The sequence below is a fragment of the Macrotis lagotis genome, chromosome 2, assembly GCF_037893015.1.
Source record: "Macrotis lagotis isolate mMagLag1 chromosome 2, bilby.v1.9.chrom.fasta, whole genome shotgun sequence".
Classification (NCBI taxonomy): domain Eukaryota; kingdom Metazoa; phylum Chordata; class Mammalia; order Peramelemorphia; family Peramelidae; genus Macrotis; species Macrotis lagotis.
This window is the reverse complement of record NC_133659.1, coordinates 287546331-287574005: the sequence shown is the minus strand read 5'-3', so window position 1 is coordinate 287574005 and position 27675 is coordinate 287546331. Positions and strand designations below refer to the sequence as shown.

The following is a 27675-nucleotide window of genomic DNA, read 5'->3' as shown; positions in this document are numbered from 1 at the left end:
CAGTACCAGGAAATTCTGGATTTGCTTTGCTGAGAATAGGACCCTGGGACCTGGAGCCAGAACACAGCTACCACAGTGAAGAATAACCTCAGGGGATGGAGCCCCAAATCCTGGAAGTGAAGTCTAGAAGGAAGATGATGTTACCGGGAATGGGTTTCGTCCCCTCCTAAAACCAACCTCTCTCTCCTAGTTATTGTCTGAACAGAATGGCTCATTCAGGCCTCCCCTCAAGGGGACATGAAAAGCTCAAAATCCTGAACCTCAGGGTTCTTTTGGACTGCTTAGTCTCTCACAGAAAGTCAACAGGAAAATGGGGTTCACTGTTTAAGGAACCAGATGGAGATAGAATTACTCAAAATGGCCTAGTGAGAGGAAGTGGGAAGTTCATATAACCCTCGGGAGTTATTTGAGTCCAAAGTGGGTTTTCTAGGCTGCAGTCAATTGGGTTGAGTCCTAAATGCAGATCTAAATGTAGCATGTCTGGGGACAGGCACCTTGAGTGACAACATGGACATGGCTGGCTCAAATACGCAAACAACAACAGGGCTATTCCTGATTGGGTTTTTAAAAAAAAACAAATCTTTTTATTATTTAATTGCAAGTAATACAAATATTCCAAAAATATAAACAGACACTTAATGGCGTCAAACATTTCAAGTTTTGGAATAAAACAAATTTCTCCAAGAAACCATTAATCTGTAACCAGGGCAGTCAGAATCCTACATAACAGATGATGTGGGGTGCAGTCCCACCTCTACCTCCAAATCCACCATTCCCTCAAGTGGAAAAGCAGCACAAGTTAAGATTAACTCTCACTCTTAGGGCCCTTCCAAGCCTTTGAGGCTGGAAAAGAAAGGTGTATCCTCTTTGGGGAAGAAGGCTTGGATTTACTAGAGAAGGGAGATAGCTAACCAGCACCCACTGCAGAATCCAGATTTGTGTGAGGCTGACTGCTTTTTAAAAGCATGCTCTTCAGGAGATTGAGTTATGAATAACTCCATGATAAGCCTGGGACTCTGCAGTAACAATTAAGCCAAAACACCTTGTGTTCCCCTTATTCTCCCCAGATACCCTGGAGACAGTGGGAATTGTTTAGAGGTACCTAGTCTCCAACTTTCCCAAAGCTTACTGGTTCAATACAAAGGGAGATGCTCTACCCATGTGTGGAGAATTCTTTTAATATGGCACAAGGGGCTCTCAGGAGAGAAGGCATTGGGGTGGGGCAGGGCAGGGCCAGGAGGCTGGCTACTTTTTTAGACTTTCCATGATTAGCACATCCAAAGTTTCTGGGTTCTTATATAAAACAGTAAAGGTAAATTTACAAGCTTACAAAATAGTCAACATCTTTGGGAGGCAGGAGGGAGCTAAAAAGTCCCAGACAACTCTTAAGGCAAATTTATCCAAGGATATTTCTTTCCCTGTTCAACAATTAAACACTTGAATTCATGGTACAATTCTCAAAAATCTTTCAAGTCCAGGACAGTGCTTGTTTTGCCTCCCAGCCTGGGATCCACAGGCCTCTGAAGAGCATCCTCTCTACAATGTGCAGAGTTGAGATGCTTAACCTTGACCCTCTCCCAAACTGGCCTTTTGTTTAAAGCTGCCCCCTATGAGAGGGATGTGAACATCAGGCTCTTTCTAAAGAGAAGCCCAATCAGAGACAACTATTGTGTCACTGAAGAGGCAACAAAATTTGGCAGAAGGATATAGTCCTGGAATGGTTGGCCTACGTGTAGGATGGTCTCTCTCTACAGCAGCGTTAGTGCTATAGCTGAGACCTAGTTTAAATGGGGCACCCTGGCTGAGCTCCGCTCATAACTAGGCGAGGTAAAGAAATCTGGTCACCCTTGGTTAAGAAGACCTCCATTTGCTTAAGGACTCAACCTCTTTAAAGTAAGGGGTGGGGGTAAAGGGGGGTAGATAACTAATGGCACCTGTTGGAGAAAGAAAACACTTTTTCCCTCAGCCCTGGTTCATTCCAAGAGTAAACTTGCCATTACTTCAGTAGTAAGTAATGCCTCTTGGGACCAGAATTTGAAAACCCTGTCAAACAGACTTTAGCCAAACTACTTTTGGCTGGTCCAGGCTGGCAGAAGGTCTCATTCAAATCTGGCTGAGTGACAGTTTTCTAAGAGAACATGCTTTAGCTGGAAGACCATGAAGAATGGATAAAGGGGCCAGAGCGCATGTCATATGTACAGCTGAGTAAAAACTAAGGGCTGAAGCACAGGGATGTGAGGTCCATAGGGCTTTCCTATGAAAGACAGTGAGTGTACGTACCAGTGGACCAGGGAGCATGGACGTTTGTTGCTGGACACTTAAAGGGCATCTCAGTAGAGGCTATACAGAATGTCAGCATGACCTCTCCCCGTCTTTCATTATTGCTCATGGATGTTTTGGGAGACTGAGGTCTCAAAGCCCCTACATAGTAAAGGCAGGTGGGCTTGGACCAGAAGTCAGGAATGTTTTCACTACTGTTCACTTAACCTTGAGAAGCTAGTACAGATGGCCTGGAGGAAGGGAGGAGTAAGTCCAAAAATCTATCCCCTTTCCCACCAACTCTCTTGTGATGGCTGGATAAAGAATTTGGCATTCTATGTAGGAATGATGATTAGGTTTGGGTTTTATTTTGGTTGGTGTGGTGGTTTGCAGGTTACTGGAAGCACCCAGACTCACCCTCCACTGATACTCAGGAAACCAGTCTTAGGAAGAGCTGCCACAGAGAAATAGCTAGAGAGAGAAAACGGACTCTGGGAAAATTTTGTTCTCTATCTCCACAGCTTTAGGGTGCTCTGTGGCATCTTGGTAGAAAACCAAGGAGAAAAGATGGAAGCCTGCTAACAATGGAGGGAATAGAATTGGCACCAAAGATTACATTAAAGAGGGATTCTAACCAGAATGCACACCAAACACAAACAAGCAGCTCTGCCCTTGAACTTCAGCCAACTGGCTATTTCTAGAAGCTCCCCCCACCCATGCCTTACCAAGAGAGCATTTTAAAGTCAAAGAGAAGGGTAGGGAAGAATCCTAAGTATTAAGTGTCCTATTCCTGAAGTAGTGTGGAGTTTCTTTACCTTTCAGAGAAAAGGTACAGAAATTAGTTTCTAATGACCTCTTTAGGGGAATCTTCCTTTAGGTTCTATACCACACTTATTCCAGTAGAAGCCAAGGCTATTGCAGAGCATACTGCTTACTTGGGGCTTGCCTTATGAATTCCCAAAAGTGCTTCCCAATACAAGAGAACTCTCCAAACTTGGAAAATGATTTGATTTTGTGTATGTGGCTTAATGCGAATGAATGCTTCTTCAAAAAAAAAGAGCCCTTGATAACCTGCAGATCCTTGAAGTGCATCATGATTTTGAAACCTCACACTGAAGCATGCCTGGGCCTCTGCAGGAAGCTAGCACACCACAATGAAGAGAACCAATTGTTGGTTCTTGCTGTTTATTTCCCACATTTGGGACACAGGTGTTCTTGAGGCTACTCATGCAATGTCCTCACTCTCCCAACCCTCCCTAAATTCAACTCCTTAGAAGATGAAATAGGAAAGGATTCTGCTCAAGGAACTGGAAGAGCTTCAATGATATTAAAACTGCTCCTGTCTATTCCTTTGAAGAAGGATCACTGAAAAGAAGCATTCTGTAGACTTCTTTCAAGATCTATAATCTGATCCTTGCCTCAGAGTAATAGAAATTCTGACTTTCAAAGTTTATCTTGGTACTAGGAATAAGCCTCGGACTCCCTCATCCCCCAGCTTTCAGTCCAGAGCCCAAGACTCTTTCAGCTACAAACCAAGTCCCACAAACTATTTTTAGAAAGAGAACTTTAAAGCAGAACCCTATCAAATGAAATCAATTCTCTGTCCTCCTTTTAGAGTAGGGGAGATCTCTCTTGTCCACGGCTTCAGAAATTTAACTGGAGAGTTAAGTAGATGAAAAGGGGGCCACCAAGTCCCAGGCTAGTGGGAGAAGGCCAGGAAGGAGCTCTTGGCAGATGGCAGTGATAGCCCCTTGGACCTGACCCTCATGGCCAAGTTTGTGAGGTCAAGGTATAGGCTCATAGGATGTTTTAAAAACGATCTTTTTTCCCCAAGGTCACCATAGGTCCCGAGTAAAGTTTTTGAATAGTGTGCACTAAGATTTGGTGCCAGTTTGCCTACATCTGATGCTGAAAGCAGCATCCCCACCTCCTTGGCACAGGCCCTACATTTTAGGGAAGACTCAAGGTTTGGCAATGGAGCACTGGATGGTCTTTGTTCCCATGAGAGGTCAATGCTCTTGAATCAGTTCTTGAGGAGATGAGCTCTGGCTCAGGGGAGTTTGAACCTTGATGGTTTAACTCTAATCCAACCTGAATCATCATGTCAAGGCGAGAAGGTGTCAAGTGTCATACATATACACACACATAGACACGCTCTTAAGTTATGTCCCTCTAGTGCCCAGTTCAAAGATCAGGGGGTACTAGTTGTCCCTGGTCTGATTGTCCATATCGTCTCACTTTACAGCTGTTTCTCCTTGCTTCCTGTTTCCGCCATCCCTTCCTAGCTGATAGAGAAGGCACAGTGTGTCACAGTCCCCTGCAGTCCTGTATGCCAATGAGTTAAAAAGGCTAGGGTGCCCTCAGCTGCCCAAGGCTGGTATAAACATCTTCAGCTTCACTTAGCTCCTCAAAGATGGGGATCAAATTCAGCAGTTCTGTGTCTGCCATGTCATCAAACCAGGATTGCACAGGCACCTGTAGAAGAGGAACAAACAAAATGAGGGGACAGAGGTGGCCAGAACCCTTGGATTTCAGGATTGCCCCCAATCCTTTTCTTCAATATAGGAGAGCCCTGTTAGTCTTCCTTACATGAAGAAAGTTTACCTCTGGAAGTTAAAAAAAAAAAAGACTAAAATAAAAATCCTGGGGGGGGGGGATCCTCTCTAAAAGACAAACTCTTCTGAATGGCTCTTGGTATTGCCTTTTCCTAGCTTCATTTATTCTACACAATCAACACGTGGCAAGTCTCCTCCTCCAATTCTACTGTAGCCAGGGATGGGAAAGAACCAAGACTCAAGTGGACTTACTGCATTCTCTGGGTGGAAGATGTATGAGGCAGGAGAATTGTCTAAGATCAGGGTTTTCCTTAGGTCTCTCCCTAATCGGCTGAGGTCCTTGACATAGCAGCCCTGGTGGAACACACAAGACTCCCTGAAGAGGCGGGCCCGGAACACACCACACTGATCCAAGAGGTCAGTCACAGGGTCAGCATACTGAGGGGAAAGAAGAGATCTAGGTTTGGCCCCAGGCTATTCAGCAGGGGTACCCACCTCTTCTCTGCCTGCTGCCCTCCCCCCATGTCCCAGGATACCTTGGCCAGGCTGGCAGTGAACAGGACACACTCAAACAGTTCCCCCATTCGCCTCAGAAACTCATCCACATAAGGCCTCTTAAGTACATAGACCTGGAGAAAACCAGAGAGAACTTTGAAAAGGGGGAACACTGGAAAGGTTTGGAAGATTTAGGTAAAAGCAAAAACAAAGTCATCAGACTCTTTCTCCAACCTATTTCAAAGAACAACAATGTGTGCTCAGACTTGACTTTTCCTAAGCAGCTGGGTTGCTATTACTAGAAACTTTCAGTCCTACTGACCAAGGCCCAGCTCATCAGCATCATTCACCCATAAGTCTTCCTTCATCACTCGGCTCTGTCTTCCAGCTTGGGGGCCAACACCATTTCCATGGCCCAGAAAAGGAAACATGATGAGCAGGTTTGGGGGTGTGTCCTGGGAATTTCTGCTTCTAGAGGTGCACTCAGCTGCCTCCAGAAACAAGTAATCAAGAATAGGCCTGCAGCTGGACACAGCCTATCCTGGATTACTTGAACCTGGCTGTAGCCTTTGCTGGATCTTCCTGCTTTCTTCAACTCTGGCAGGTTAGTTTGTTGAAGTCATCAGTGAGCAAAGGTGATCTTGCTCTAAAATTTCATCTCCTCCAAAATCATTCCTGGATTGATGGGCCAAAGCCCTCAAGTGCTTACCATCCTTTCTTTCCCAGTCTTTCTTCTTACAAGTACTTGCTTGCTCCTTATCCCCTAATTGTCCTCCACCCCCAAAACATTTATCTGTGGCTTCTTAGTACATCTTGGTTTAAATGTTTTTATTTTTACTGTCCTATATGTTACAATTACTTGTAAGAGTTTACAGAGTCTTAACTGTCCTTAATTGTACTTTCCCTCATCATCTTAGACAACAAGGAAGAACCAGAATAGTATCCCTGAAATGGTAATGATGTCATTCTACAGCATCCTATGGCACCTAAGAATAGGATCCCCTCACCAGCCTCTCTTACCCCTGTTTAACAAGAATGCATATACAGTGTGCTTGACCTATAGAAGTCAGAGCATGACAGCCTCTTCCTTTCTTCACTGAAGCATCACACCCAGTTCTTTCAACCTTCAAATTCCATTGGAAGCTCCTCTCCAGGAATCCATCCTTCAATCACCTCCTCTCACCTCTCAACTTCTGTACTATATCCTCCTTTGTATGTTATCCTGTACATGGTTAATCTACCTCATGAAAGTATTGTGTGCCCCTAGCTTGAAGGCCCTGAGGGCAAGACTCGGGTCTCTTTAGGCCCCACCACAGAGAGCCTAGCTGACCAAAGTAGGTGGCACAGCTGCTTAGACATCATTCCAATAAAATCAGTAACAAAAGCCTTTTCATGCCTTGATAGTGACAACCAACTCTTGAGGATGGTTTTCTTTAGCTTCTCAATAGGCCACAGGGACCTCAGTGTCCACTCCAAAGTCTGCCTTGACCCTCCCAGTCGTTTTGTCTGGTTGTGGCCATGGCTAGACAGGCAGCCTGATGAATTGCTGATCTTTAGTTTACTCCCACTATCATGTGTTACTTCTTTTTTTTTAGGTTTTTTTCAAGGCAATGGGGTTAAGTGGCTTGCCCAAGGCCACACAGCTAGGTAATTATTAAGTGTCTGAGACCAGATTTGAACTCAGGTACTCCTGACTTCAGGGTCGGTGCTCTATCCACTGCGCCACCTAGTTGCCCCTATCATATGTTACTTCTACCCTAATCCACAGTGACTTCTGACCCAGGCCTTAAATCCATCAACATGCAGAGACTTGCTTACCTGGTGAGTTGTCCCCTCAATCTCCACAGGCACTATAAAGTCAGCATTGTTGATTGGCTAGAAAGAAGAAAAATCAAGGAGGGGTCAACACAGCGAAAAGTGGGGAGACCATTCTCAGTGAGTCTTGGCCCTATCTTGAATTTACTGGTAAATCTGAAAAGGAGGAGTTCTCTGTTATTGTTGATAAGAAGAAGAGCTGAAAAGGTCACTCATACTGAGAGTGCTGCAAACCCCCCATCAAGCACCTTAAAAACTTATTTAGTGACACAGAGCACACACCACACCAAGGCCATAAGGAAAAGTCTTTCTTTTTCCCTTTTCTCCCTTGAACTAAACAGGGAATATCTCAATTTGGCACAAGATTCATGATGCTCATTTCTAGCTAGGTATTTCTCCCTGGGCCATCTTTCCCCCTTTCCATGCTCATCTTGCAGATGGTGTTAATGACACCAGTATTCAGGTGAAACTGAAAAGATTCTCATGAAAACTAGGAGAAAGGAAAGAGAAGAGGGGTTTATTCCACTTATTTAGACCTACTGCTTCTACCTTGAGTTAGGGTGACAATAGCATTTAACACTGACTGAAACAGCCTCTGGATATATATTAGGTTATCACAGGGCTTATAAGGAAAGCTGAGGCATACATGTATGTGTGTACACACACACACACACACACACACACACACACAATCTAAGGGGAAACTTTCCTCCTGCTTCTGCCAACTCCTCATCTAACAAAAATCTATGAATTGCCTACTATGTGTAAGGTAGACTTCTAGTGTTTTCTAGTTCTTGCCTCGACTATCCTTACCTACATCTCAGTAATCAGCAATCCTCCCAAACTGAACTTAAGAGTAGCAAGGCGGGCTAAGAAGTCAGATTACCTTAAAGGAACTATGCACAAGGGTCTCGTCCAGGTCAATGACCACACAGATTCTTCCTTGATCTTGTTGCGTCACCTCTGGAAGCAGGCATGTTCCTGGGATCTGAAAATAAATTTCAAGCTGCTAAGACTTCTCCAAATGAGATTGGGAAGGTCAGAGGTACTGCAACAGCCTGCCCAGGGGTTGAAAGTCTGGCTGAGCTAGAGAATATAGGATCCACCTAGAAGAGGGAACCCTTAGAAGAGAAAGGAGCCAAGGAGTGGATGGATAAAGAATAAAAAAGTTACAGGGATCCTCATGCATGAAAACTCTAGGCAGAACAGATTCCCTAGACTTGGTCTATTGGACTATTGGAAAGAAACCTAAAAACTGCTTCTTGAAGAATAGAATTGGCCATAGGAGGAATCCACAGCTTCACATATGGGGCAGGAACATCAATTTCAAGTAGTAGGGTTTGTAATATCAGTAAAAACACACTGCTTCCTAGATAATTATAGCTAGAGGCTCTGAAAAGGAAGCATTCTTTACCACCACCACCACCACTCCATCTCCACAATATACCCACTGTCCAATAGAGACAAGAACATCAATCCCTTAAAGTCTACCCTAGGGATTTTTGAGCTTTTCTATAAAATTTGCCAAAGGGCAGGAAGCTGGCCTGGGTACTTGTATGTCTCAGGATTGGAGTCAGAATGGCACTGTTAGAATTTAAATACCTGATAAAACTGGTACTGAAGACACTGGAGCAGATCCGACTAGAAAGAGAAAGGGAAAAATATCAGTGAAAGAAGTTCCTGTTTTCTCCCTCCAATGTTCTCTGAGTCTTCTGTTTCAGACACCAGATTAAAAACATTTCCCTTTCATATTGCAACCACCTGGAAATGAGAAACAATAATATTTTCTTTTTCAAAGCAGTGTAAGGTGACTCCTTACAGCTGAAGTCACAAAATTATGCAAAAAAGACTGTTGGAAACACGGACAGCTACTAAAGAAGGAAAAGGGACATTAGGGTCTAAATGCAATTTAGTTCCCGTTTCACATTTGCTAGGACTAACCCAAGAATTCTCAGCTCCTATTTTAAAAAAAGATATTATGGAACTGAGCTGGATTAAAGATGTAATGTGTGTAAGAAGTAGACTCAAAGTCTCAATTTTGGTCTCCTGCTTTATCCTGAACTCAAGGACCTCCATGCAAACAGATACATCACATACTTCCTAGGGATATAATTTGGAATAAAAATCTTTTTAAAAAAAATAAATGTTTTGAACTGATGCTGAGTGAGATGAACAAAACCAGGAAAAACACTGTACACCCTAACAGCAACATGGGGGTGATGATCAAACTTGATGGACTTACTCGTTCCATCAGTGCAACAATCAGGGACAGTTCTGGGCTGTCTGCAATGGAGAATACCATCTGTATCCAGATAAAGAGCTGTGGAGTCTGAACAAAGTTCAAGGACTATTCCCTTTAATTTAGAAAAAAACCAGGTATCTTATTGTCTGATCTTGTTACCTCTTATACTTTTTGTTTCTTCCTTTAAGGATATGATTTCTCTCTCATCACACTCAATTTGGATCAATGTACAACATGGAAACAAAGTAAAGACTGACAGATTGCTTTCCATGGGGGGTGGGGGAGGGAAGCAAGATGGGGGGGAATTGTAAAACTCAAATAAAATCTTCAATAATAAAAAAAATAGCTGTTTTATGAAAACTTTATTGTGACTTGAACTGGTGCAGTAAGGGTCCTGATGGTCTACCCAAACTTATGCCATCCCCCAAAACCCTGAGTAATAATCATTAAGGCAAAATGATTTTTATTAATTTGATTTCTAAATGTTTTATAGAAGTTGTCTCAGGAAGCTGGTCTCCAAAAAATCTGAAGCATAGGTTCAAATTCTTAAGACAACCATAACCAAATCCAAAAAACCCCAAGCTACAAAGAAGTATAAAAATTGCTACCCTAAAATGGCTAGATCTAGTCACGGGGACAAGATTGAAGACATATTCTCCTTCTCTGAGGATTATAAAGTCCAGCTGAGGAAAAAAAGAGTTAATGCTGGAAAGTTTACTACACAGAAATGTGGAATAACATAGTAGGCTAAGTCCAGTAAATGCTAAGAAGAATGCTATACAGTAAAGGAGGGGAGATGAGGTAGGTGAGGTTAATCATAAAAGACCTTCCTTAAATGAAGTAGACTTGGGGATTGATTTTTTGGAGGACAAGAGTAATTTTTTTTGTTTTTTTGTTTTTTAGATTTTTGCAAGGCAATGGAGTTAAGTGGCTTGCCCAAGGCCACACAGTTAGGTAATTATTAAGTGTTTGAGGCCGAATTTGAACTCAGGTACTCCTGACTCCAGGGCTGGTGCTCTATCCACTGCACCACCTAGCCACCCCTGAGAATAAGTTTTGAGAACTGTTTTGAGTCTTGCAGCTGAGCTGAGGTGACTACAAAAGGGGTAAAGACCATCATTCCCTAAATTCTATTGGGGTAGTCAACCAAAGACTGGGTTAAAGAGTCAAGGGGTCAAGGCAACAGTGACTGGTACCTAGAGCCATGTGAGGTAGCTTGATCATGAAGAACTAGAAACAAGATGAATAACTCTAAGGAACTGCTTTGGTCTACTTTAGAGGCCAAGGTTTTGACATTCTCATGATCTTTCCTCTGAAGTTCCACCCGTTACCTTGGCAATGGTGTTGGTTTCCTCCTTGTATGAGGCGAGTTCATTGCTGCAGCCTGACTGGCCAACATGCTGGGCACGGAAGCAACAGAAAAGTGCCTTGAAGATGTTCCGTCCACGAGGTTTCTTGGGAGAGGACTTGGAGACCAGACCTAGGAAAGAGAAGGCGATTAGGTGTGAGGTGCTGGGAACATATTTGAAAACCATTCCTACAGTGTGCCTATCACGGCAGAGTCTCTTGTACATCCTTATTTTCTTTAGGGTTCTTTTTTTTGCAAGGCATATGGGGTTAAGTGGCTTGCCCAAGGCCACACAGCTAGGTAATTATTAAGTACTTGAGATCGGATTTGAACCCAGGTACTCCTGACTCCAAGGCCGGTGCTTTATTCACTACGCCACCTAGCCACCCCTGTACGTCTTTATTTTCCCAGCATTTGCATTCAGTGGGCAGAGAAGTTTGAAAGTACTGGTGAAGGGGATTGAGATTCAGAAGATTTGTTCTAATCCCAGAAAATGAAGCCAGGACAGGTGTCCTGGTCCCTATTTGATGAGCCACTTTATTTTAGCATTGCAGCTTCTTGCACATTATTCATTGACACAGTGCACCAAGTGAAACTGATGAAGACCAAAGAAATGGTGATAAATGGGAAGTCCAGGTTCACACAAACTAAAGGGTTTCAGGCACAACCTTCCCTCTCAAATATAAAAAGGAGCTTCCCCAGCCCATTAACTGATTTAGCCAATGTGGAATTCCCATTCAGCATGAGACTAAAAACCCCAGGAAAAACAGACTGCCTTCTGTGGGGGTGGGGGGGAGGGAAGCAAGATTAGGGGAAACATTGTAAAACTCAAAATATTTCTTGAATGACCAAAAAAAAAACCTCACAAAAAAACCCAGGAAAATCACAAACTTTGAGGATTAAACATTATTTCCTCTTAAATCCCCAACCCTACAACCAATTCTCTTGGAAGATGTATAATTAACTGTCAAGTATTCACAAATGGATTATCCACATGCAATGGCTCTTTCTAGCAGTTCCTGGTTACCTTCCTCACTTTTGCCCAGCAGGCTGTTCCTTTACCACCTAACCATTTTATTTATTTATTTATTTAGTTAGTTATTCATTCATTCATTCATTCATTCATTCATTCATTCATTCATTCATTCATTCGTTGGTTGGTTTTTGCAAAGCAATGAGGTTAAGTGACTTGCCCGATGTCACACAGCTAGGTAATTAAGTGTCTAAGACTGGATTTGAACTCAGGTCCTCCTGACTCCAGGGTCAGTGCTCTATCCACTGCACCACCATCTAACCAATTTAAATCCAAGGAATACAGTTAGTTTAGCACCCAAAGTTCCAATGATCTTACTCTTTTCAATGCAGATCTCCACCTGTCCATCCTATATAACTCCTGCTCATTTCCTGCTATAAATCCACCACAGGTTGTCTACCTCATATACCAGAGACCTTCTAATCCACTGTTTAGAAAAGCACAGTGGGTTAGTCAGTCACACTTGTCAGGCAGTGTGGTACAGTGGAAAGAACACTGACTTAGGGTCAGCAGACTCTTAAGCAGACTCATTCAGACCCTCGATCTACCTGTTTTGATGATCTCAGGCAAATCATTTTGCTTCTCTAGGTCTTGATTTCCTGATCTGTAAAATGAGGATAACACTTTTATTAGCAAGTTCACGGGATTGGAGGGAAGACGGAAGGCATGTAAAGCCCAGCTCTTGTTCCTATCTACTTCAATCCTATATATCCCAAATATCCACTCCATCTCTACCTCTGCAACTCCTGCTTTGTAATGAACACACTTCTCTTCAGTTTAAACATTTTTCTCTCATGCTTCTTCCAATTCCTACCATCCACTGACCCGGTTCTTCACTCTTCCAATCCTCTCCTCCTAGACTGCATTCTTGGTCACATTTTTTCTCATACTACTTGCCCTTTGCCTCTCCCCAACTCACTATTCTCAGAGAGAGGAGTTAGAATATTTCTTCTTCCCACTGAAGCAACCTCTTTGACATTCACTATCCAAATTTATAACGCAATCCAAATCCTGGTCATAACTATCTATCGACTATCCATTCTCCCTACTTTCTCAATGTACTGAGTGCCTGGGTCACATTCTCCCTTCAAAGCAACTCTTTCCCTGACACTTCAACATTCATGTCAGCCTAACTTTCAAATTCCTCAATCCCCTCAATTCCCCTGACCACTCTGTCAGTTACACTCAGGGTGGATCATAACCTTAACCTTATCATCATCTCTAAGTATTCACTTCCATGATCAAGAACCCTAAACTTTCCTATTCAATCATAATCTCTTATCATTTCATCTCTTCCTAGATCTTACTTCTCTTAAAACTATTCTTTAGTTTCACCATCTACATGGCTACATTCTCCTTTTCCCCCCCAATCTCAACTCTAAAGTTAAGACCTTTGTCCTATCACATCTCAGAACTTATTCTGGGCTGATATAATTCACAAGGCTGCTGAGTTCATGTGGAGGAAGTTATGCAATGATGCTGATTTCCTCAACCTCAGGGAATCCCTCCCTACAGCGAGGTGCTCCATCCTCCATCCTCCTTTACCACTATAGGTATTCACCCTCCTCTCAAGTTATCTGTACCACTTTTCCTCTCACTCTCCATTACTTAACTGAGTAAATCAAGCCCATTTTTGCTGGAAGCAATTCTCCTCTTTTTATCTCAAACTCTCTTGACACGGTCTCTTGTTATTCCTTCTTCACGCCATTCTCTAATTAAAGGGGTGGCCCTTCCCATAAAGGGCAACTCCTCTCCCTATAGCCTTGATCCCTTCTCCACCAGTCTTCTCTAGTAAATTGTGTACAAGATGATCTCCATTTCTGATTTCCCATGTCTCTCCAACAACTCCTTGCCTGTTGCTTACTAACAGACTCAAATCTTTTCTATCCTTGAAAAACCTTCACAAGATCTAACAATCCCCAATGATTATTAGGTATCCTCACACTCTCCTTTTTCAGCTAAACTCCTTGAAAAATAAAATCTATTACTTGATGTTTCCACCTCCCCCACCCCTCTAAATGACCACCCATCCTGGAAGTACAATGGCTATTCACAGGCCCGACCTGTTTCATTTTTGTCCTGGTATGGACACTTGATTGATTAAACCTACAGCAAGTCAGAATTCCTGAACTCAAGAGATCCCCCAAGCTCAGTCTTCCCAACAGCAGGGATTACCAAGCCTGCTCTCACTTTCTTTTATATCCTCAGCAATTTGTCTCTGAACTCACCACTCAACTGAAATTGCTCTCCCCAAAGTTACCTTTGATACATTTTCTGCATTTGACCCTATTTGCTTTTTCTCCTTAGATGTATTATCCTTTTTGGATTTTCCTCCTACCTGATAGGCTTCTCTCTCATTTTTTTTGCTTGATCACCATACCTATCCCTAATTGTAGGTGTACCCGATATTCAGTTCTAGACCTATTTTTGCTTTAGTTTTTTCATTTCCTTAGCTCCAAGGGGTTCAATTATTGCCCTAATGTAAATGATACAAAGATTTATTTATCCAGCACAACTCCCTCTCCTGAGCTCTAAAATATCAAATCACCAAGTGTCTATTAGACATTTTGAAATGAATGTCCTATAGGCATCCTAAACTCAACAAGTCCAAAACAGAACTCAACATTTTCTTCAACACTCGTTCCTCTTCTGAATTTCCCTATTCCTGTTGAAGGTACTAGCATTTTTCTAGTCAGTTAGGTTTACAACCTTGGAGTCATCTTTGACAATTCACTCTTCTTATTCCACTTATCTATTCATGGAAAATGTTGTTTCTACCTCTGTGACATCTTCAGCATCCATCCCTCTTTTACCACTCACACAGCTACTCTTCATTATTGCAATACTGTCTCCAGGTATAGGTCTAGCCATTTTTTCCTTCACCCTGAAACTCCAGCAACTTCTTATTACTTCTAAGATCAAGAACAGACTTCAATGGTACCTAATGCACACAAAAAGTTGCTCCTTTTTTCTGTTTCCAGGCTGCTTCCTTTATATGTTCAAAAGTCCAGCCACTCTCCTGCATGTTCTTTCTCGTCCATGATTCTATTTGTACTGGTTGATCTGTCCACCTGGAATTTGGAAGGGTCTTCTTTCCACCTCTTAGAATATTTTGTTTCCTTCAAGAATCATTCCAAACCTCATGTTCTGCCCTGATCCCCTCATCCCCTTAGTGCTCCTCCTCCTTCCTGAAACGTGTACATATTTTGTGGATATTCTGTGGATTATTATCTTTCCTCTTAGAATATAAATTCCTTAGAGGGCAAGTACTTTCGTCTTTACCTTCTTTCTTTTTACAGAATCTTTCATTTAAGAAATGCTTGCTGATGGATTGAAACAAAAAATGATTTAAAAGTTAGTTTCCATTTCTGAATATCTCTAACTTTGCTCCTCAGCATGGCTAATAAGTTGTCTGCAATATCAAATACAAGTAATGCTAACTTCTAGTCAGCAGGTGGTGCACGACTCTCATTCAGCACAGCAATGTGGCCAAGGTTCCAGCAAGCCCTGCTATCTGCGAGAGATTTTACAGATTGTAGACTGTAAAGTCTATTCTAGGTCACTTAGGCCATTGACCATCAATTCAGAGTCAGAAAGGAACTAAGATTTGGCCCAGACCTTTCATTTTACACAGAAGGAAAATGAGGTCCAAAGAGTAATGTATCCAATGTCACCCTGAGCTAGGATTGGAACCCAGGTCTTTTGGATCACCTTAACAGGCATACTGGGGGGGCAGCTAGGTGGTGCAGTGGATAGAGCACTGGCCCTGGACTCAGGAGTACCTGAGTTCAAATCTGACCTCAGACACTTAATAATTACCTAGCTGTGTGGTCTTGGGCAAGCCACTTAACCCCATTGCCTTGCAAAAACTTAAAACCCCCCAACAAAAAACAAGCATAATAGGGTAGTAGTAACTAAGACTTATTTACTTTCTATGAAGTCAAAGTCACTTTCCTTAAAACATCCTACATGGTAGGCAGCATAAATATCACCTCCAATTAAGAGATGAGAAAAAAAGGAGGCTCTAAAGGATGAAGTGGTTTGTCCCAGGTCACAGAGCTATTAAAGACCAGTAGATTTTCTACTCTGCTTACTGCCAGCCAGCCCACTGGAAGCAAGGAAGCCAGAGGCTAAAATGTCTCAGCCTTTGTAAGCAGAGGCTCACCTACATTGTAGAAGAGTTCTGGAGGGACAATGTAGAAGGTGAAGCATCTGCAAAGATCCCAGCCACTTCTAGAGTTTAGGTCCCAAATGATCACTCAGAATCTTCATCCTGTGTCTTAAAAGACCTGGATTCTTAGAGCAGGAATTGCCACTTCTTATTGGGCAACCTCTGGGACAACCCCTTCTGAGGAAAGAAAACAAACTACGAACTACTCCTTTGGACCCAAGAACGAAGCAGGAGAAGGCCAGTCTCATACCAGACAACACAGCTCAGTAACAACTCCCATTCAACATGAACAACATGAAAGAGGGAGGATTTCCGGCAGGTGCTGCTGGGGTGATTGAGAGACCACAAGCAGATGGTTTAAGTACCCACAACCTTTCCAACCAGCAAAGTTCAGAGTTCTCTCTTCTCCTCCACTCCCTTTTGTCCATCTATCTCCTCTAAAGTGGGCTGGATCAGAGTTCTCTTGACTTATTCTAAAATCTCAAATCTCACCAGCAACAATTCTACCATTTGGCTTTCTCAGAGCATCAAGCTGGCTCATTCCCATCAACCTCACTCCATAGAATCTGAGAACTGGAAGGATTCTATAAATCTTGGTTTTAGGAATTTAAGGATATGATCTAAGTGTATGATGGATCAAGTGATACTTGGGGCTCTTGTTCCATCCCTGATGTCTACATAAAGCTAACTATTCAGACATAGAACACACAGCCAGGGCTCATTGGCTTTTTCTGTTGTTTTTATTTTAAAAATGTGTGGGTAATATATTGTAACTAGAAATCTAATTCTAAGGCAGGCATTTTTAATATCTGCTCTGACTTGCAATGACACAGCACAGAAGAGGGAGCCATAGCTCAAAGATTAAGACCAGAACCACAATCCACAGCTGGAGATTCAGCTCCCTGCCTAATGTTTTTTTTTTTGAAAAGTCAAACAGCCTGAGCTTCTCTCCATGACAGAAGAGACCAAAAAAGCATTCAGCATTTTCTAAAGAGAAGTAATCCTGAGAGCCAGGGAGTGAAAGGGGGGAGGGTAGCTGGCTCTGGGTCACAGAAGGGCATTAGCCATAGGGAGGGCCCAGGCTCTTTAAGCTCCTCCTCTGGGCAGACAATTCTGACTAGCAAGACTAGCCCTGTTTGGCCTATGTTCAGATCAGCCAGTTAGGGCCTTTTTCCCCCCTCCAAGCTCCAAAATCTCAAGGGGTTGAGGGTCTCAGCTAAGTAGAACAGAGATCATCAGTTGATGAACTTTAGAAGACATAAAGAGCTTTGATCCCAAAAGCCTGATCCTTGATTTAAATAGGGCCACAGTCCTCAGGGAAATGAAACAAAGGGTGGCTCTTCTAGACCAGTCAGCCAAGTCAATAGAGAAGAGACCCACAGGGGAGGGTGCAGGCAGGCTTCCGGCTGTGGTCCATGCTTCATTCGTTTGAACGTCCAATCTTTCCCTTCAATTCCATCTGAGGATCTGCTCCTTTATGTCTGGCCCTCACCTTGCTTGTATAATTCTAACAATTCACACCATGTCATATTGAGGACTGAGAAAAGGGACTTGAATTTTAAATCTGAAGAGAGGCAAAACATGAAGGTAACCCAGGCCTTGGCTTAGTGTAATGGAAAGAACACATTAGGTATGACTTTAGTGGGCAAATCCTAGAGGCTTAATGCCTTAGTTTCTTCTTTAAGTGGTGGTGATGATCTTATCTACCCTGCAGATTACTAAGGAGGGTCAAATGAGATATGTTTTCTCTAAAACAAACTTGGGCTAAGTGCTACACAAATTCAAAGTATAAATAATTTGGAGGAAATGATGCTAAATTATCTTACTCTTTCTGTAGATTGTTACACACCCCAGAGCAAAAGAGGTTAGCCAGAAAACATCATGGTAAGTGAGCTGACAGACTCTTCAGCTCTGAGCTAAGTTCAGCTCTACCTGAGCAGGCAAAGAAAAGCTGGAGGGCTGGGGAACTCTAGCTCCAACTCAAATCTCACTGACTGCCCTGGGTTTGTTCTCCAGAGCAGACCATAGGGGGGAGGGGTGCAAGGACAATAGAGAGCAGTCAGTGGGGGCTGGGAAGGGTGGGGGGCTCTCAATTCTGGCTTTGTTCAACTGGTTTAAAGGGGAAGAGGAAAACTACACACCAGAGTGGGATCTGAAACTTCAGTCAATTAGCCTTTCAAATCATTTCTTTCAGTCCAGCCTCAGCTTTGTGCTCCTCAAAGCCAGGTGCAGGAGCTGTCTTTAAGCAGAGTAAATGGGAGTATTTGGGGGTGGGGGAGAGGGATGATAGCTTTGGGGGCAAGGGGGGAAGGACCCTTCTGACTACAGCACAGGTCAAGTCTGTAATTTTACTATCAAGAAGACTGATGTTGGGAAAGTTCCCCTGAGATCCAACTCCTCATTTCTCTTTTTTCCAGCTTCTTTTCCAGGATCATTTTTAATTTTCCCTCCTAAAGGAAGCCTATAATCCCTCCAGGCACCTCTTTGGATCAGGAGGGTTTGGGCATTAAGAGAATCTCAGCAAGTTGAGCTCTTGTCAAACACCTGCTTTCTCTGATTCTGACATCTGTTTTCAGGATGGAGAGTTCTGCAGACCCAGCCTGGGAGGAGGGAGCACCACCAGTTGGCCACAAGCACAGGCCTCACAGCAGGCCACATGAGGCCTCCCACAGGGCTGGATAGAAGTCTTGAAGAACAGTACACAAAGTGTAAAAGAGGCAGATGCCCAACTGGTGTTAGGACTGAATATTTCTGATGATCCCTTGACCCTCTCAAAATCAAAACAATTCCCTGACCCTCTCTAAGAACTCTGCCTTTCAGTTAGCTTACTCAAAGCAATCTTATGCTAATGAGAAAAAAAAAGGATAGCCTTGATCCCTAAAATTCCTTTTAGTTCTAAAATAGTATGAATCAAGTCAACACTGGGGTGGCAGTTCTAAAGGCAAAGTTACAAATATGTAGGGTAACTGCACTTTAAAAAAAATTTGCTCTTGGAGTAAAAGAGAGTTCCAAATAAATACACAGACACTCTCTCTCTCTCTCTCTCTCTCTCGTAGAAATACCACCTGCCAGGAATAATTCTGAAATATTTAATCCTCTTCTAAATGTTAGCACTGTTGCCACCTCTAGACCCTAGTCTCACGTGCCGGCATTGGTATTGGCCAAATACTGGTTCAGGACTAAATCAAAGAGGGATTCTGAAAGTTCTTTACTATCTCTAAGAATGTATTATGCTTGGAAGTCAAAAAGTTATTATTATTTTTTTGTTTTCTGCAAGGCAATGGGGTTAAGAATGACTTGCCCAAGGTAATTACTGTCTTGAGGCCAGATTTGAACTCAGGCTCTCCTGACTTCAGGGCCTGTGCTCTATCCATTGCACCACCTAGCTGCCCCAAAGGTATGCTTTTAACTTGGTTCATTCCCTAAAACAGTCTTTTCTCCTTTCCAACAGGCTCCTTCTGATAAAGAACATCAAAAACAGCCTCTTCAAGGAAATTCCTCTAGGCTACTGGTAGAGGCTACTCTGAATACTAGGAAGGATAGATAGGGAGCAAGCTTAGAGACCACAACTGGAATATGAAGTAGAGGCCTGGACAGTGCAATCTGCTAAACTTGTCTTGAGATGGGCAAGAGTGTGGGATGGACACAAAGATGTGGAATGGGACTGGAGTCATTGCTCTAGTCCTTGACCCCCTTCCTTCCCCATCAGGCATCATTCAATGGGACTACAATTCTGTTTCTGGAGATGGCAGCTTCAGGATTCCCCAAAAGAGATCTATATAGTGCCAAACCTGCCAAAAATAAGAGAAAAAACACTAAACTACAAACTCAAAGTCTGATGGGTGCTTCTAAACTGGTATGGGTATAGATTAGAAAACTTCCCTGACATTTTCTAAGCACTGTGCTCTATTTCAAATTTTTACTGGGAAATTGGGGTAGAGGGAGAGGAAGAGTCATTCCTTGGGTTAGCAAATAGATTCTGAGTGAGCTGATAACAGACACATTCACCCCTTCTGTAATGGTACAGGCAATGCTGAGAATCTATGTGGACATGTGGTAGGGAGCTGCCTTATATAGCTGGTTGCCCATTTCTTTTGGATGGACCTAGTGAACAGGGATTTTCCCTCCTTTTGACAAAAGTCCCATCAAGGTGGAAGTGAGACTCTTCTCCCCCAAAGGGATTCCTAAGAGAGCAAAGAAGAGCTCTGTTCATCTAAGGGGAAAAATCCTGGTAATTTCTGAGATATTCAGTATCAGCTTCCCAAGAAGTAGCTGTCCAAACAACTCAGAGGGAAGAGCAGCTGTAGAATGCTTAAAATAAATGGTATGGTCCAGATAAAGAGTGGGAGCATGGGCTTCTTCTTGTTGGGACTTTTCTAGACTCAGTCCCTCATCTTGTGGCCCTGGGGCCCTTGTAAGATAGCCATATAATCATACCAGGTAGGAAAACTCAGAAACTCAAGTAGGAGGTAGCCTAATTCAGAGGAAATGCTGGAATTAAAGTTGGATGACCAAAGTTCAAACCTGATTCTGCTACCTTACTGTATGACTCCGTTAGGGTCTCTGGGTCTCAATTACCTCATTTGTAAAATGGGAGAAAAGAAACTAGCTGACCATTAAGGTCTTTTCCTGCTTTTGATCCAAGCTTTCAGTATGCTCAGAAGAATGTGAACTCTGAGGGCTGTAAGGACTTTTTTTCATCTTTGTCTTATCTTTAGGGCTTACATAAGATATTGAAAACTACTTGCTGAATTTAATAAAATTTAAATTTAAATTCCCTTTGAACAGACAAGGATGTAAAGACTATCTGGATGTTAAGTGTTTACAAAAAACCCAACAAGTACATATATTTGAGAATGTGACATTTACTCCCACATCTAATATGAACAGCAGTGGCATCGAGACCTTCCTCGGCCACTTTACTCCACAAACTTCTAGACAGGTACTAACTTGCCAATTCCCAGAAGTCAGTGGAAGTCAGTTGTGATGGTCAAGGGAAAGAAAGTTCTTCCTTTGTGGTAGTGCTGTAGGGTCACTCAACCTTCAGGAGATGCAACCTGGGAAGGTAAAGGGGAAGAAGCCTTCCTGGTAGGCCTAGAGATTAAAAACATTCCTCCTCACTGGTCATTTCAATTCTTACCTATAATTCCTGCTCTTCTGAGGTCTTGGCAAGAATTAAAAAAATCTTGTCAGATCAAGGGGAAATGGAAGTATGACTCCTTGTCTACCTCCAAGCTTGTTTTTTTGGGGGGTTGCTAAACAGATATGGGGGTATGTGAAGAAAAAGTACAACTGTTAAATGATGGGAAAATTGCTTCAATCAGTTCACACGTCTTGATTACTTGTATTTCCTTTCTCCTTTGGATTTGGGCCTGGGAGTTTTAGACCATGGATATATCATACTGGATTGTTACATCAAGGATTATTCTTTGAACTCAAACTCCCAACAAGATCAAAGAGTAGAGCTCTTGGTAGTGTTCTATTGAGGTCCAGAGGCCTAAAGAAAATAAGGGGACTGATTTGAAGTTTCCCATGAAGGAAGAGTAAAATGGTAGCCAGTTAACCTGTTAACTTTTAAAATGAAAACTTGGTTCAAGAAAAGTTTCGGCCAGAATAGAGCTTGATAACCTGAGCTAAGATCCAAGGGTGTCCATGAGAGTGATGGTAGGCTGGGCTCAGGTTTTGGAAGTGTAGTTAAACATGCCAGGAGGGCTTAGCTTAGTTGGATAGAAATCTCAATCTCTCTTTCTCTCTCTCTCTCTCTCTCTCTCTCTCTCTCTCTCTCTCTCTCTCTCTCTCTCTCACACACACACACACACACACACACACACACACAATTATCCTTTAACTGCTTTACCCAACCTTGATATCATGGATTCTTTTTGAATTACTATTACTCTTTCACATTACAAACAAACAGCCTTTGTAAAAACTTAAGGTCCTTGACATGGCTATGGTTAAGCACAAAAAAGAGGCTGATGGGAGCTACAGGCACCTACCTCCTGGTTGCAACATTTAGCTATAGGGATTTCTGCCCTGCTCTGAAGAGGCTGGTTTAGGAGGCAGTTCTGGTGACAAGCAAGGAGTGTCTCTTCTCTGCAAGAGGGAAAGCTCAGATTCTATAGAGGGAAACAAAGTAAGAGTCTACTCTCTCCTCACTAACATTATCTAAGGAGAGCAGGGACTCAAATAAATTAAGGAAAAATAGCCAATATGTAAGCATGTCTTTGGGCAGTCTGTAGAATTCTGTTAAATTCTTTCCTCTTTCTGCTCTGGTCCGTTTATCTAGATTGTTTGAGATTCCTAGAGCATGTGAATATAAGACTTCCAAGTTAAAAAGGCCATTAGAAACCATGTAATATAATATTCCTTCCAAGTCTGAGTGACTTACCTAAGGTCGTACAGGAAGTAGGTGACAAAGTCACCCTATGTAGGTCCTCTAAGTCTCTGTGCTTTCTACTCTACCATTCCAGGACACAGGATGTTCCTTCAGAAGTTGACTGGGGTGGTGTTGGAGGGAAGTCATACTCTTAATCTCCATTTTCTTATCTGTAAAATGGAGATTCTACCTACCACATAGGGATATTATGAAGACAACATTTTCTACATCTTTTAGCTCTATTCAATAGTTATTATTATCCTTTCCAATATCCCAGGCTTTGTCCCCTTCTGGTTTGTTATCCCCCTCTACTCCAAAAATCTCCTGTAATTTATGATTTCCTGTAAATATCCCTAGATTTAAAGTGAGCCTGGCATCCTAATGTATTGGAATCACACTGATAGCTCTGGGGTGATTAGGGTGGTGAAGAGCAAAGGTGACAGAATACCAATCAGATCACATAGCAAGAGCTGAAGCAGGATGCAGGACATATGCACAGAAGAGAGATCCTGCTCCAAGCATGTTTAGGGTCTAAAGGAACTTACTAGGATCCTAGTACAATTTTTGCTACTTCATTCAGGGGGAAAGAGGCATTAATTCTGGGCTTCCAGGATATCCCTGCCCTTCTTGAGTTCAGAAATCGGGGATCCCATCACCTCAGAACAAATTTACTCCTCCCTCCTATATGGCACATGAAACTGGCTGGGCAAGATATATAAGCTTTCTTTTTCATTTCCAGAGAATTTACGATGAAAAACCTGAGTTTTTAGGATCTTATGGGTCTAGATCTAGAATGAACCTTCCAGATTAACCAATCTAATCCTTCAGTTCAGAATGTCAATTTAACTTTGTTTTTTTAAAAATAGCAAATGCCAGGAAATTCTATTTTAAGAATATCTATTTCTTTTTAAAATTCCTGTCTTTTCACTTCTAATGTCAAAATTATTGTTTAAAAAAAGGAGATCAAATATTACAGATTTAAAAAATTTACAGAATCCTAAAGCAAGTTGAAGTTGTTTTTTAAAGTACTGTAAATTGTTATTACAAGTATTTATAACATTCACTTTTGAGACTGAGCAATTGTCAGAAAAACAGCATTCCATCTCGAATCTCTGGGCCATCTCCTGAGCTTGTCCCAATCTTCCCCCCCCCCCCCCAACTCACTTGAATCTTTGGTTTCTTCAAGCCTCAGTGCAGGTACTATTTTCACCAAGTCCCACCATTTGTGAGTGCTCCCTCTCTCCTCAAATTACCTTGTATTTACTTATCTTGACAATGACAGAAAGGTTTTTTTTTTATTTTCTAAATTTTTGCTAAATTTTTAGATATACCTCCATTAAAAAAAAGTATTGTCTCCCACTACTTCCCCCTTGTACCACCCCCCCCCAGTCCTCCTCCTGGTTATAAATTCACCAGAGTGGTTAGAGGTGGAGGGGAGAGTATCTCTTTTTGGTGGGAGGGGGGGAAAGGACATCTATCTGGATTTGTTTTTTTATCCATGTGAGGAATTCCTGGTATGAAAGCTCTCTCCATTATGTAAATCAGGAACCCATCTCTAACTTGTAAGTCCTTATGAGGTGGGAGAGGGGGCACTCAGGGAGAAAGTAACTTAACAGGTTCCTTGAATTTATAGGAGTCAGAAGATCTTGACCCAGTTCTCCCCAGCCCAAACCCTCAAAGCCCGGTCTCTTTGCCATCTTGCTTACTATGGGTAAAATCATACAGCAAAACCTACTGTTGCAAAGGAGGAGACTGTTTAATAAGGCAACTCCCAAGCCTCAGAGACAATGACAAATTTTGGTCAGGAATCCTCCTTTATCACAGGTTCTTTCTGATCTCTTCTCTGAGAAAAACACTTGATGACATATGACAATCTAGTACTATTTGCATTTATGGCTAAAGTATTGACAGTTCTTGGTCCTGACCCTTTAACTCCCCTTTAGCCTTTTCATCTAAACACTGGAACCTGAAGGAAGAAAAAGCTTCTCTTTAAAAGGGATTTCAGGGGAAAGAATGGGGGGTGGAGGGGAAGGAAAAGGGTTTATGCTTCCCTTCCTCCTTCCCCTAAAGGATTTAGACTCCTGCTTTTCTCTTGTTAATTTGTAACTGAAAAGTTGGGCCAGCAACTCTGCTTTCCCTTTAGGGTCCTGCAGCCTGGGATTTCGAATGAAATACTAATTCTGTCAAAAAGAAGAAATCATTAATTTCTGTGGAGTTTGACAGGAAGATATTTACCTATAGCATGTGGACTTTCTGTTCCCATAGATTTCCTGGAGAGCTGGGGAGTAAGAGGACAGGAAATACTGCTGAGGACAGCATCCCGAGACCTTGGGAGTGGCTTTCTTGGAACACTCCAAACTAAGCAGTCAATCTAAGGCACTGGATGTATAAGGCGGCAGCAATCCCTACCAACTTTGGTCCCAGAAGTGCCAAGTTAATAGACTCCTGAAGGTAGGCTCTCAAATAGTGAGCAAAGTCAAGTGGCTGGCCCCTAGAGATCTAACTGCTTGGAAAGGCTCCAAGGGAGACAGAAGGAGACTGTCCCGATGAGGCCATAAGGAAAGGGTGAGGCCAGGATGAGAAAAGGAAAGGAACTGCTCCATGAGAAGCAGGGCCCTGGAGTTCTAGAAACTGCTGATGGTGGTAAAGGACACTTCTCAGTATGAAGGCCAAACAAGTCAAGTACTCAGCTCCAAATCCAGATTCTTTTCTTGGTTTTCAGGTTTTTTGGTTATTGGTTTTTTTTTTGTTAATATAGCAAAAGCAATGGAAATAAATGTCCTTGGGTTTAGTTTAGTTTTCTCCTGCATGAAGTTGGATTTTCTTCCTTCCACAGGAAAGAAAAACAAACTAGAAGAAGGTACCACTTATTTTAAGCTGCTCATATTTTAGGTTTCCAGATTCAAAAGAATCCATCCTCACGATGGATGCCAGTTTCCTGATGTGACAACAGGAAATGTAAGTTTATTCTTTCCCTGAGGGGAAGGACCACAGACATCAAACAAGGAGGTCTCACAGGAGGCACCATCTCTCTGTTCACTGGGGCTATATTGGGTGTGTCTGCTTTTGGGACAACTCTCTTCTACTTCCAAACACACATCAAGCCAATCACTCCTCCTGGAATGCACTAATCTAAAGAAAGGCTCTTCTTTCTAAAATTATATTCTGACATTTATACATTTTCAATAGAAGACAGGCCAATGGCCAAGAGGCCTGAATATTCTGAAGACTTTCCTCTCATGTGTCCTTGAGCGCCCCAACACATTTTTTCCTCTTCTGATTTCAGGAATTTTGCTCTCTGCTTCTTTCTAAAATTACTTTTGAATCATCAACAAACCCCAGTTAAGAGCCTCAATGCTCAAGAAATAAAACCCTAAACAAAATAAATACATAAATACAGATGGCTTTAGGCTTCTGTATTTTAAAACATAACTTTTATTCATATTTTAATTTTTTTCTGTATTTTAAAATACAGATGCCATTGGGCATCCTCTACTTTGAACAAACCTGGGCTAAGAACAATTGGTTAACCAAAGTAAACTGCCCCTGGCCTCCTTTTTCCTTCTCCAAACATGATTTATTCCAATCTCGGTTAAAGACTAGGGATCAGAAGCATCAACATTGGGTAAGGACTTACAAAGTGATAGTGCCTGGGGCTGTTTGAAACTGGACTTGGAATCTGATATTCTAAAATCTGAGTTAAAAGAACTAAGAGGGCGAGTTGGAATGTAAAGGGACAGAAAGAGAATGGAGAGAGTGTGGGACTAACCTGCTGCTTTAAAAGTTCTGTTTTGAGGTAGGATCAGAGAGCCACCCAAGAAAAAGTAACCAAAGTGAATCATGTTAACTGCTATTAAGGAGCAAGATTCCTCAATTTCCAATCTTCAATATTCACCATAACAAAAACAGAACTTGTTCTACCTGTGTGACCTTGGGCCTCAGTTTCCTCCTCTGTGAAATGAAGTGGTGGAATTCAGTGGCTCAAACTGGTTTTTTTCCCTCCCAGTTCATAGTCTGATTGTGTAATTAGCAGAACTTTATCAAATCTGCTAAAGCCCAATAACAACCGTGAATAAAGGGAGGCTGAAAGACTTCTCAGTGTGATAGATTATTGAGTACTGGGGCACCGGCTGTGTGACTTTGGGCAAGTCCCTCAACTCCGCTGCCTTAAACAAAACATTATGGACTCCTTCCTTGTCATGTTCCTTAGAGGGAGGGGTGGGGAGAGGAGGGCATCCTGGGTGCCAGGCTTCTCCCCGAAGGAAGTTGCTAAAGGTCTGGACTCCCCTCTGCAGCTTCGCCTTGGAGCCGAGGCAGGAAGGATGCCAATCGGGCCGCCCAGTCCGAGGACCGAGTCCCACGAATCCAAGTGGCCAAAGACTTTCAATTCTCAGGAAGAGGCAGAACCCATCTTTGTGGGCACCACCAACGGCGGCGTAACCACCACAGGTGGCTCTCCGGAGGGCTTCTGCCCCCTGGGAGGATGTGTTTACTTCGGGAGAGGCGGGAAGGGGGCACGGCTCGCACCCGCCCGACCCGCTCCCACGGCCCCACGAGCGGATGGCAGCGCCCTGGCACGGCGCGAGGAGCCGGCGCTCCCCGAGGGGCGGGCGCAGCGGGCGGCGGGTCTCCCGCGCTTATGTAAGCGGGCCCGGGCTCGGGGCGGCGCTGCCCGCGCATGGGTGGGGCTGGCAGCGGGGTCCGCGGCCCCGAGGCGGCGCCCCGCCCCTCCCCCCGCGGCGGCGCCCGGACCCGGGCCCCCCCCTCGGCCGGGGGGTGCCGGGGGGCGGCGGCGGCGGCAAAGTTTTCCGAAGTTGCGGGCCTTACCTTGCTTGGCGAGCACCAGGGCGTCCTCCCTCCGCGCCTGGGTGATGATGGAGCCGCGTTCCATCTAACAGCCCCGCGGGCCCGGGAGGGTGGCGGGGGCCGCGGGCGGCGGCGCGGCTCCCCTCCCCCTCCGCCCCCCGCCCGGGGCGGCGGAGGCGGGCGGCCTGCGGGAGGCCCGGCGGCCCGGGCGGCGGCTCCCCCCCGGCCCGGGTCCCCCCGGCGGCGGCTCCGGGCTCCTCAGTTGGGGTCCAACATGGAGAATCCGGAGCGAAAACAAGAGGAGGAAATGGGACACGGGGCAGTTTCCAGGCCCCCCCCTTCCCTCCGTACTCCAGATAAACAACCCGCGGCCGCGCTCCCCTCCCCCTCCCGGCCCTCCTCCTCCCCGCGCCCCTCGGCCCGGCCTGGCCGCGCCAGCCGCCCCGGGGGCCGCGCGCCGAGCCCCGGGACCCCTCACGTGCCGCGGGGCCGGGCTGCGGAGGCTTCCGGGGCTTCGGCAGTTTTGTTTTTTAAAAAAAAAAAAAACCGAATCCCGGAGGGGGGTGGGGTGG

At 43.6% G+C, this 27675-nt stretch overlaps 1 protein-coding gene across 2 annotated transcripts; it reads right to left on the bottom strand.

The window, feature by feature from the left end:
- Positions 1-547: 547 nt before the first annotated feature.
- On the bottom strand, positions 548-27229 carry CTDSP2 (CTD small phosphatase 2). Of its 2 annotated transcripts, none has more exons than XM_074226261.1 (8): positions 27125-27229; positions 10698-10846; positions 8727-8765; positions 8011-8112; positions 7128-7184; positions 5351-5443; positions 5067-5252; positions 548-4734 (listed from the first exon to the last, which is right to left on the bottom strand). In XM_074226261.1, exons 1-8 carry the CDS (start codon positions 27186-27188, stop codon positions 4609-4611), a joined length of 816 nt encoding a protein of 271 aa, XP_074082362.1. In that variant the 5' UTR covers positions 27189-27229; the 3' UTR covers positions 548-4608. The 2 variants fall into 2 exon arrangements, with proteins under 2 accessions (XP_074082362.1, XP_074082363.1); XM_074226262.1 differs by lacking the exon at positions 27125-27229 and adding an exon at positions 12296-12351.
- Positions 27230-27675: the final 446 nt, after the last annotated feature.

What these genes read in the sequence shown, in the direction of transcription:
- CTDSP2 (XM_074226261.1), bottom strand. Translation starts at nt 27,188, where the DNA reads ATGGAACGCGGCTCCATCATCACCCAGGCGCGGAGGGAGGACGCCCTG. An exon ending in TTGAGGGGACAACTCACCAG is followed by an intron (nt 5,444 to 7,127) that starts GTAAGCAAGTCT and finishes GGTTTTCTCCAG; the next exon opens with GTCTATGTACTTAAGAGGCC. An exon ending in TCTTCCACCCAGAGAATGCA is followed by an intron (nt 4,735 to 5,066) that starts GTAAGTCCACTT and finishes CCTCTTCTACAG; the next exon opens with GTGCCTGTGCAATCCTGGTT.